The following is a 12164-nucleotide window of genomic DNA, read 5'->3' on the forward strand; positions in this document are numbered from 1 at the left end:
CAGACCTAAAAAAAAAAAATCCAAAAAAAAAAAAAAAAAAAACCACACATACCACAAAACTATAAACTCTAGGGACAAGCAGTTGGTATAATGGCTATGTCACTGGACTCTCACATAGTTGACCACGGTTATAGTCCTGGACCCGGTGGCTTAAACTCATGCTGGGCATGTGTGCATGTGTGCCCAAGATCCCCAGAGGAGAAGGGACTGTGGTGTGGTCATCTCCCCTGGCGGGCGGGGGGGGGTGATTTCTCACTTTCTGTTTCTCTGTCTCTCTCTGTCTTTCTGGCAAGTGCACACGCCCTATAACAAAAACCTCTCTGTAAAAAAAGAATAACAATATAAAAACATTTTTAAAGAATTATTCAATTTTATCACTATTTTTTTTTCTTTTGTTACAGGGCATGTGCACTCATCAGAGAGAAAGAGAGAGATAAAGCAAGCTGCCAGGTCTGGGACTCAAACTGCAGTTGGTCATGTGGGAGTTTAGTGTCTTAACCACCATATCATCTGCTGACCCTAGAAAAATATTTTTACAAAGATGTGTATTTCTATCTTAAGTGTTACTACAACAGTCAAAAAGTTTAAAATAGGGGCAAGCAGATAGCATGTGGTTATGTTGCTGAACTCCCATGTGGTCGACCACTGTTTGAGTCCCAGACCCAGTGGCTTAAAAATCATGTCAGGTGCGTGTATGCGTGTGCCCAAGATCCCAGGAGGAGAACGGAGGCAAAGGGACTGGAGCATAGCCATCACCCCTGGAGGGTAATTTTTCACTTTCCCTCTCACTGTCCATCTTTCTCTCCAGCAACTGAACATTCCTTATGGCAAAAACTTCTTTAAAAAAAGTTTAAAATAATTTAAGAAGTTTATATAAAGTTAGTAAATTATAGTAAGGTTAATTTACTGTTGAAAGAAAAAATCTTTTTTAAGAGTTACAAAAGGAAATTTATTTCAAAAACATAAGGGAATATTTACATTTAAACAAAATGATTAATAGGTGTCTTACAAAAGAAAAAAAAAACCTATGGAATGAAGTTCGCATTCAAATTGAATTAAAGCAAAATAACCTAAGTTGTGCACTACTGCCTCAAAAAAAGGGAAGGGGAACAGCAAAGTGATGAAGGAGGAAGAAAGAAATTTTTTTAAAAACAAATTTAGCATAGCCAAAGTGTACAGTGCTTAAAAAGTATGCAGTAGCATACAGTAATATTCTATGTGTTCACACTCACCACTACTCACTGACTTACCCAGGGCAACTTGCAATCTTGGAAGTTCTGTTCATGGTAGGTGCCTCAGACAGGTATACAATTTTTAACTTTTTATAGCATATTTTTACTGTACCTTTCCAATGAGTAGATATGCTTAGATATATAAATACCTACCATTGTGTTACAGTTGTCTACAGTATTCAGCACAGTAATAATGCTACATAGGTTTGTAACCCAGGAGCAACAGGCTATACTGTATAACCTGGGCATGCAGAAGGCCATACCATCTAGGTTTACTTGGGTATACTCTATCATGCTCACACAACAACAAAATCATTGCACTTCTCAGAATATAATCCTAGCAGTGCACAACTGTACTAATAAATTGTTGAGTTATCTAGGGGTACATGCTGAACTTGGATTCAATAATACATTTTTAAATTAAAGGTTTCTCTTTAAAACTTCATTATAAATAATCCTATAATCCCATTTTAAAAATCAAAATAGCCACACACCCTGAATGCTCTATTCTTCTCTTCTTTTTGTTGTTTCTCCACTTCAACATGGCGGGCTAGACGAGCCAGAGTTAAAGCAACTTTATCTTTCTGTTGGTCAATGTAGTCTTTACGTTTAACATTCTCCTATAATGGAAAAAAACAATTTTCATTCTTTTAAATTAACAAAATTGCATTTGGATAACACATATATTAATATTTACCAAACTGCTATTGCACTAGAGAATCCTTTACTTCTGTTGCCATCAGTTTCCTAAGAACCCATCTCGTTTATATGTAACATGGTATTTTGTAGGTCCACAAATCATCCACCAGCATCTTTTACATTATTTATTTCTTCTGAGAGAGACAGATAAACAGCAACTCAAGGTCTTGATGCTGTGATCCACCCCCAGCCTTGAGCCAGCTCTAGATCATAGGCACACATGTGCAGGGTATACTCAGGAGGGCTCTGGAATTGAACTGGAACCTTCAGTATATCACATTTTTCTGTTGTTGTCACTGTCTGGCTCCAGCATATTTGGTTTTCAAAATGTTAGACAACTTGGTTGCTAATAAATTTGATTTATAATCTTTTGGACATTGAAAAGCTTGGGGTTGTTTTGCTTTGAGTCAATAAGGTAATATCATCATGCTAAGTTCAGCCTTCAAAAGATTTAACAGTAAGTAAAAATATCTCTTCCTAGAGCTAGCCAGTGGCATGGTGGTTAAGGCAGCTGGATCCCACATGGCCAATTATGAGATATGAGTCCCAGACTACCAGCTTCAAAAACATAGTGGGTTGGTGGGTGTGTGTGTGTGGGTGTGTGTGTGAACCCGTAATTCCAAGATAAAAACAGAGAAGGGACTGTAATATGGCCATTTCCCTGGGGGGACGCTTTCTTATTTTCCTTCTCTGTCTCTCTACACAAGCCCTCTAGCAAACAAAAACAAACAAAAAAATACATTTCTTCTGGCTCTGGTTTTTCAGCAATGCTAGGAGAGTAGTCAAGAGAAATTATAGAGTTAAAAGAAACTGATCCTGTTGCTGGCAGGTGATGTGGTGGTAACAGTGCTCAACTACCATATGGCCAACTATGATCGAGTCCTGGACCTGACAGCTTGCTTTGTCATTTTCCTTTTCTCTGGTCAAATTTGAAAAAATAATAACAGAAGCCAGCAGGTGACAGAGTGGTAAAGGCAGTGGATCCCACATGGCCAACCTTGGTTTGAGTCCCAGACCTAGCAGCTTGCTTTCTCATTTTCTCTCTTTGGTCAGTGCATGTGCCCAGTAGCAAATTAATGAAGATGATGATGATAAATAAAATTAAATAATTACTTAAAAATAAAAACAAATAAAATTAAAACAAAACAAAAAAATAGATCTGACTTCATTCCCAGCACAGCATGTAAGCATCTTTGAATTTGCCACTCCATCCTAACGAGAGCTGAATAAACTGAAGAATTAATTAATTCGTTTTAGATCCATCAGAGAAGGTCATGGGGTAAAGTGCTGTCACCAGAATTAGAGGGATAGAGAAGGCAAATAAAGAGCACCAACTTACTGGAACAGAAACACATGACAGAAACCTCCACAGGAACAAGTAGTGGGGTAAGAAAATCTATAATTGACCAAGTATTGGAGGCTGAGTGTGGACAAATATGAAAGTTAAAAACTATAGGAGACAGGGCCAGCAGATGGCATAGAAGTTACATTGCTGGACTCCCACTTTGCCAACCACAGTTCAAGTCCCAGACCTACTGGCTTCAAAATCACACCAGGTATGTGTGTGTGAGTGCCCAAGATCCGAGAAGGAAAATGAAGGAGAAGGGATTCTGCCGTGGCTCCCCCCCCCCCCCAAGGGGGGATTTCTCACTTTCCCACTCATTGTCTCTCTCTCCAGCAAGCACAAGTGTCCTAAGGCAAAAACCTCTACAACAACAAAAAACTACAAGAGACACAAACATAGAAGAGCAGTCACACTTTCAAGAGTTACCTCCAAGAGTTTTCACCAGGTTTTCAGAGTAAAGATCAAAGAAATTTCTTATGCTTTTGGCAAGAGAGGGAGGAATAAACTGAAGAATAACCATACTGAAACATACCCCAGGGGTCAGCAGGTGGTGTGGTGGTTAAAGTGCTGAACTTCTACATGGCCAACCGTGGTTAGAGGTTGGAGTCTGGGCCATGTGTATGCATGCCCAAAATCCTGAAAGGAGAATGGAGAAGGTATTGTTACATGGCCATCCCCTCCCTGCAGGGGAGAGGGTGGCTCTCACTTTCCTTCTCACTTCCCCCCACTCCTTTCTCTCTCTCTCTCTCTCTCTTTCCAGCAAATGCACACAGCCTATGGCAAAACTAAATCAAAACAAAAGGTATTTTCTCTTAAACCAGGAAGAAAATAAGTATGAGACAGACTATGATAGTAGTATATTATATTTTGCCATCGCAAACCTGAGACTTACAGGTCAAAATTGCTGGTTGGGGCCAACAGGTGGCATGGTGGTTAAGGGAGCTGGACTCCTACAAGGCTGACCGCAGTTTAAGTCCTAGACCTGGCGGCTTGCCTTCTCACTTTCTCTCTCTCTTGCTCTCTGTCCCTCTCTGGTCAAATACACACACACACACACACACACATACATATACAAATAAAGTTAAATAAAAATTTTTGAGAGGTTTCTGCTACTGGGTGCGTGCGCTCACCAGAGAGACAGACAGAAAGTGAGAAATCACCCCCAGGGGTGATGGCCATGCCGCAATCCCTTCTCCTCCATTCTCCTCTCAGGACCTTGGGCATGCACACACACACACACGCCTGGCATGAGTTCAAGCCACCAGGTCTGGGACTCAAACTGCGGGTGGCTACATGGGAGTTCAGCGACATAGCCATTATGCTAACTGCTGGTCCCAAAGTTAAATAATTCTTATGTAGATAAATAAATAAAGTTAAATAATACTTTTTAAAAAAAGATTGCCAATTAAAGCCAGTTATGAATAGCAGATCACCTGTGAACATTATCCAGAAAACTAAGTCCTTTACATTTCCAGTGCTAGAGAATGGTAGAGCCTGTGTCTGAATTGTACACTTTGGTTCTGAGAGAACCACAGCACTGGAAAAGCAGAGGCATTATTGATAGTAAACTACACTTTAGAGATTTTAGGGTTGCAGAAACCCTCATATTGCACAGAAGTATAGCAATTACACATTTAATGGGGAAAAGGTAATCCAAAGAATCAGAATATTCAGAATCATAAAATTATTAGTAATCAGAAGGCAAGGGAAAAGAAAACTTACCATCATCTTATTATCAAATCAACTGCAGAACCAAAGCTATGGTATTGTCAGGAAAATGTACAGAAGATAAACTAATTTCAAGACCGGTCAAAGTATCTTAAATATGTTGTTTCCTATAAAACTAGAATGAGAAGGGGCACTCAATTCTTAGGATTGGGCATTTCCACAATCCCATTGTGCCAAAATGCTGAACTGGAATGTAATATGATATTAAAATGAAATTCCAAGATTGTTCTTTTTAGGGTAGATTTACCATTATTCCCCAAAGGGGCTTGATTTTAGGTCCCTGGAGGCTTCCAAAGAAGTCCAGCTCTCAGATATGTAAATTCTCAAGCTAGAGTTGAATTGGTTCTGAATCCATGGTAAGATTAATGGGCATCGAGTTTCACTCTTGATAGTAGCAGCTATAGGATCATCAGGGCCATCCTTATTTAGGTGCTTCCAAAGGTCACCATAGACTAACTTCATTACAAGATACACAGTAATAGTAAAGAGTACAGATTCATAGCAATTAATGCTATATATTCAGTTATATTTTGGGGAGCACAGGAAAACCTAAAGAAAAATATTGGATGGGACCTGCAGCAGTTAGTGTAATGGCTATGTCGCTGGACTCCCATGTAGTCGACCACAGTTCACGTCCCGGACCCGGTGCCTTAAAACTCACGCCAGGCGCGTGTGCGTGCGTGCCCAAGATCCCAAGAGGAGAATGGAGGAAAAGGGGTTGTGGCGTGGCAGGGCGTAGCCATCCCCCCGGGGGGGTGATTTCTCACTTTCTGTGTCTCCTCCCCCCTGTTGGGCAACCCCACCCACCCTAAAGCAAAAACCCCTCCAAAAAAAAAAAAAAAAAGAAAGAAAAGAAAAATACTGGTGAAATAAAGGTCTTGATTTACCTGCATTTAGATCACTATACATTAATTTTCTTCCATACCCAGAATTACACAGAATTGAGGACAAGATAGAAAAGTCAGAAGAGATTAAGAGATTCTGGTTTAGTCACTACGAAATTTTTATATTCTCAAATATATCTGCCTTTTTATTTAAAACTTTGAGGTAAAATATATACACAGCAAATTTTGGGTTGTGCCCTAAAAATGACATTAAGATTCAGAATACTGTTTCACCTAAGTGCACATGTTCATGAAATTAAATATATACAGGTGAATGTATGCAGAAGAATTCTTTTGTTCTAAATAACATTTTATCTTTTAATGTAGCATGTTATAGTAAAAATTTCAAGCCCAGTTTCAGTGCTGCAGGTGGTAGTATACTGATCTGCAGTGCTGGAAGCCACATGGCTGACCACCAGTGTGGGTCCAGAGTTCATCTGAAATGCTCAGGTGTGCACACCCAAGATCCTGATTAGTTGGAGAACGGGGATCATAGACTGATGAGACCACCAGGGATGTTTCTCTTCCTGTTAAACATGTGTGCACAATCTCTCATGAAAGAAATAAAAATAAACTTTAAAAGGAGTGGAGGTACCAGCAGTTAGTGTAATGGCTATGTTGCTGGACTCCCATGTAGTTGACTGCAGTTTGAGTCCCGGACCCGGTGGTTTAAACTCACGCCAGGCACGTGTACGTGCATGCCCAAGATCCCGAGAGGAGGAAGGAGGAGAAGGGATTGTGGCGTGGCCATTCCCCCTGGGGGGTGATTTCTCACTTCCTGTCTCTATGTCTCTCTCTTTCTGGCAAGCGCACAAGTCCTATAGCTAAAACCTCTCCAAAAATAATAATAATAATAATAATAAAACTAGAAAAAAAAAAAAAAGGAGTGGGGAAAGTGCCTGTGGCATAGTGGTTAAGTTGGCTGGATCCCACATGGCCAACTACCTGGTTTGAGTCCCAGCCCAGCGGCTTGAAAAACACACCAGGCCTATGTATATACATGCACAAAATCTGCACAAGAAAAAGGAATTGTGGCATGGCCATACTCCCAGGAAGTACTTTCTCACTTTCCCTCCACCTCTCTCCAGTAAGCTTACATGCCCTATAGCGAAATTTTAAAAAAGATGGGGGGAAGGCTGGCCCCACAGCACAGTTAGGTGTGGTGCAAAGGAAGCCAGATCCTACAGGGTCAACCAGGGTTTGAGTCTGGCCCCCATGACTTATATCAGGGAAATATGCGTGCATGCCCAGGATCCCGATGTGCTAGAGAAGTGGAGACTGCAGTGTGGAGACTGACTACGTCCCATTGATAAATGCATGCATGCTTTCCCACAACCACATATGCATGTGCACACATCCTCTTGCATAATAAAAATATATTGAAAAGAAAACAAAGAAATGGTGAAACTTGGGCAGGAAAGAAAGAGGGACTTTTTATGCTATGTTGTCTGAAGTAGTAAGAGTAGTTATAGGTCAAGGTGGTGTGGTGATTAAGGACACTGGACTCCCACATGGATTACCATGGTTCAAGTCCCAGACCTGGCAGCTTGCTCTTTCTCTCACCCTCCGTGGTCAAATAAATGACCATAATGAAAATAAATAAAATAAAGTTCAATAAAATAATTCTTTAAAGAAAAAATGTTGGGGCCAGCAGGTGGTGTGGTGGTTAAGGTGCTAGACTCACACACGGCTGTAACTGGTTTAAGCCCCGGACCTGGAGGCTTCCTTTCTCACTTCCTCACTCTCTGGCGAGCACATGTGCCCTATGGCATCGTTCTTTCTCTCCCACTCTCTCTCCCCATCTCTCTCTGGTGAACACATGTACTCTATGGTAAATTAATAATAATAAAATTAAATAATTCTTTAAAAAATGGTATAGGTCCATATAACTGAGGCAGTGGGGAGCCTGATGTAAGATTCCTTTATTTTGTCAAGTAAAGGCATTTCAAAAAAAGCAATTAATATAAATGGTCAATATCATTTAATAAGAGCAAGAGGGACCAGCAGATGACATAATGGATACGTTGCTGGACTCCCACGTAGTTGACTGCAGTTTGAGTCCTGGACCTGGGGATTAAAACTCATGTCCAGTGCATGTTTATGCATGATCCAAATCCCAAGACGACAGTGGAGGAGAAGGGACTGCAGTGTGGCATCCCATCTGGTGGGAGATTTCTCCCTTTCTGTCTGTCTGTCTCTGGGGCGAGTGTACACGCCCTATAGCAAAACTCTCTCAAAACAAAATAAGAGCAAGAACACAATCTGGGATTATTACTCCTAAATTTCCCTTAGTCTCCCATAATGAACAAGTTTAGGCTTGTGACAAACAAAACACACTGTCCTTTTCTTTTTTCTGTTGATCACTGTAATAAAACCAGTTCAGACCATGAACACAAAATCCTGATATGAAAGATCAACAGTCACATCCAATGAGAATTCCACTATTTAGACAAAATTTTCACCTAAGTAATTAATGCTTTCATTACTAATCAAACTTTTTTCAGATTTTTGTCCCTCCAGATATGATGATTGAATTATATTATTTTACAAAGCTAATGGAAAACATAATAATCAAGCATTAAGGCAAGTGGGACCAGCAGTTAGTGTAATGGCTATGTCTCTGGACTCCCATGTAGTTGACCCCGGTTCGAGTCCTGGACCCAGTGGCTTAAAACTCACGCCGGGAACATGTGCGTGTGTGCCCAAGATCTCAAGAGGAGAATGGAGGAGAAAGGATTGCGATGTGGCCATCCCCCCTGGGGGGTGATTTCTTGCTTTCTGTCTCTCTGTCTCTGTCTCTATCTCTGTCTGGCGAGCACACGCGCCCTATAGCAAAAACCTCTCAAAAAAAAAAAAAGAATTAAGCCAAGTTATTTTGACTTCAACAGGTTTCTTGGTTATTTGGGAAATATTTTTAAGGCCAAACACCATTATCACTTTAAAGCAAAAAACATTTAACTGAACAAAAATTTGTGTTATTTTCCCTAACATACATATGGTCTTTTTAAAATCCCAAAGCATATGTACTGATTTTGTATTTTTAAAAGTATTAAAGTATTGAGGCCAGCAAATGGCATGGCGGTTAAAGGCGTTGAACTCCCACATGGTCGACCATGGTTCAAGTCTCAGACCTGGTGGCTTGCTTTCTCACTTCCTCTCTGTCTCTCTCTGACCAAACTGGAAAATAATAATGATAATAATAATAAAGTTAAATAAAATAATTCTTTTTTAAAAAAGTATTAAAGTATTAATTCTACTTATTCAAATGAAAGATTGAAAAGCTCTTTTACTGAGCCAGCTTGAAAAACATGCCGTCTGTGTGGAACCAGTAGCTTGAAAAACATGTCAGCTATGTGTGTGTGTGCATGGCCAAAATCCCAAAAGAAGAATGGAGAAGGGATTACAGTGTGGCCATCTTCCTGTGGGGCATATTCTCACCTAGAGTCCTCCCCCATCTGTTTCTCTCAGATGAGTGCATGCACCTGTTACAAAAATTAAAAGAAAAAATTAGATACAAGAAAAATGTGTTTTCTTTTTAGTTTTCCCTTAGGATGTATGCACTTGGAAGAGAAGGACAGGAGTGGTGAGAACTTCTTGAACAATATACTCACTATACTGAAGAAGCTAAATGCCATGTACTTCCAACTTTCTTTCGGCAGTTAAAGAACTTGGTATTGAATGGTGAAAATGCTGGCTATAGGGAACCAGCAGTTAGCGTAATGGCTATGTCGCTGGACTCCCACGTAGTCGACCGTGGTTCATGTCCCGGACCCGGTGGCTTAAAACTCACGCCGGGCGCGTGTGCGTGTGTGCCCAAGATCACAAGAGGAGAATGGAGGAGAAGGGATTGCGGCGTGACCATCCCCCCTGGGGGGTGATTTCTCGCTTTCTGTCTCTATGTCTCTCTCTGTCTGTCTGGCGAGCGCACGCGCCCTACAGTGAAAATCTCTCAAAAAAAAAAAATGCTGGCTATAAACTGTTTTGAAAAAAATTTTCAAAGAAGGTCCCATGAATATATTTTTATAAACTATTTTTCTAAATTAAATGCATTCACTTTACTCTTTATACCTCTACTCACCCAGAAGCTGAACTTCTAAGTTCCTACTACTGTAACTATCCAAATCAGTTCTTTAGAAATATCTGCCAAGATCAACTAAAACAAAATGAAGAATGCAATTTCTAGCAACACAAACTGAAAAGGAAGGCTTCACAGAAGAAACTATTTTGTGATAGCTGTGGCAATGAATTAGTTTGTGGTTTTGAAATGAACATTGCTTTAAGTTTATTCATTTCTTCCATGAGCAGGAGATAAGGAGAGAGAAAAACATCACTAATAGTCTCTTTGTTTCAATCCACTCCCAACTTCAGCTGGACATGGACATGCACATGGTGCCTGACCTACTCAGGAATTGTTGAGCAAACCTAGAATCTTTCCACATGGTTAGTGTGGCAGAGTATCATGTTTTACCACTGGGCTACTGCCCAGCACCTAGTGATGAATAGTTTATATTTTTAAATCATTATTTCAGATTGAGCATCCTTAATACAAAAATCCAAAATCCTAAACTTTTGGAGCATAGAAATGACACCAAAAGTGAAAAATTGCACACTTGATCTGACGTGAAAGGTCACAGTCAATAACTGCCTCAATACAAAAATATGTAAAATTGTGACCAGCAGGTGGTGTGGTGGTTAAGGTGCTGGACACTCCCACATGGCTGATGACAGTCTGAAGTCTGGACCTGGTGGCTTGCTTTCTCATTTCCTCTCTCTCTGGTCAAATTAAATAAATGAATGAATAAATAAAATTAAATAATTATTTTTACATATATTAAATAATAAAAATATTTTATATATATTAAAATTAAATATTATTATATATTTACATAAACATAATATAAATATATTGCATCACACAAGCTCTAGTTCATATATGTAACTATATAGCTCTATTTCATTTATATATAGTTATATATATATATGAAACCTTCAGTCTATGTTATAAGGTATATATGGAACAAGTATACTGTTTTTAGACTTGGGCCCCATCCCCAAGATACCTCATTATATATATGTAAACATTCCAAACTTTGAAAAACTCCCAAATCTAAAACCCTTCAGGTTGCAAAAATTTAGGATCATGGGATACTCAAAACTGCACTAATCTCTAAAGAGCATTTTAGTTGAGTAACTAAAGAAAAAGGTTAAAATTTTGTATCTTGGGTTTGCTCTGCAGCATACCGGTTACACCCTGTGCATTACGACCCAGATCCACATGGCCATCAATGGTTCTAATCCTGACCCGTGAGGTTTGAAATACATGCTGGGCACATACATATGCCTGTGTGCCCAAAACCCTGAATGCAGGACATAGGTTACTGTAGTTTTATCATGCCCCACTGAGGAGGAGGTTCTCTCTCTCTCTCTCTCTCTCTCTCTCTCTCTCGGAAGTACACACATCAGCTAGCAATTAAAATGAGAAGGAACGTACTCTGCACAAATAGTTACTACCCAGAAAACTGACAACCCAATTTTCTATGCAATTCATCAAAGGTACTTTCTGTCTACTGAGAAAGCCAGTATTAAGCTGAAATATATAGGACATAGGGAGGTAAAGAATAGAGGGGATATATGTAGAACAATCCAAGGCCAAGGCTTATTTATGTTGTTAATCTCTCTGACTATAAGCTGGCACTGATTAGCCTGTGGACACTTACTAGAGGAGTATTTTCTCCGTCATCTTTATCTTTTATATAAGAGATCCCAAGTTCAAAGAAAGGGCCCAAAGGAGGTCAAGCCGAAGTAGCTCAACAGTAACACAACACTGTGATGGAGAAGCCTCATAGGAGGGTCCCAGGTTCACATCCTGAGGTCTCCCTGTACACACAGATGTGCACAGGAGTAAATGATCCTGACTGGCTGAGGCTGGGAGTGGTTAGCAGTATGAAGACTGTTCAGGGTGCCTGTCTGTTGTCTGTCTCTGTCTCATGAAACAAATATTAAAAAGATTAAAAGCTTAAAGAACAAGCAATGTTGTAGTGAAATGAATTAACTCTGCAAATCATCACATTGTTCACATCAACTTAGTGTCTTTGGTTTGAACAGAATTCCTGAAACAAATACACTACTTCATACAAACTCAATTTCCAAGTCTACCCATCCTAAACTTTCAGTCTGTAGCTTGGTCTGGTTTGCTCTCCCAATCAGAAGCCCATTTTGGCTAAATTGTAGCTAAAACTAACATCCTAAATAACATTTTGAAAAGCAACTTTTGCC

The 12164-nt window shown here is 39.8% G+C and overlaps 1 protein-coding gene across 6 annotated transcripts in view; it reads right to left on the minus strand.

The window, feature by feature from the left end:
* The window catches only part of ZNF451 (zinc finger protein 451), an 88709-nt gene that overhangs the window by 48375 nt on the left and 28170 nt on the right, over positions 1-12164 (minus strand). For all 6 annotated transcript variants that reach the window (XM_014588048.2, XM_027772134.1, XM_006149180.3 and 3 more), the window contains one exon: positions 1727-1852. In XM_014588048.2, the coding sequence (XP_014443534.1) occupies positions 1727-1852 (126 nt within the window). The remainder of the gene's footprint in view (positions 1-1726; positions 1853-12164) is intronic.

This window comes from Tupaia chinensis, unplaced genomic scaffold (assembly GCF_000334495.1).
Source record: "Tupaia chinensis unplaced genomic scaffold, TupChi_1.0 Scaffold000256_1, whole genome shotgun sequence".
Classification (NCBI taxonomy): domain Eukaryota; kingdom Metazoa; phylum Chordata; class Mammalia; order Scandentia; family Tupaiidae; genus Tupaia; species Tupaia belangeri.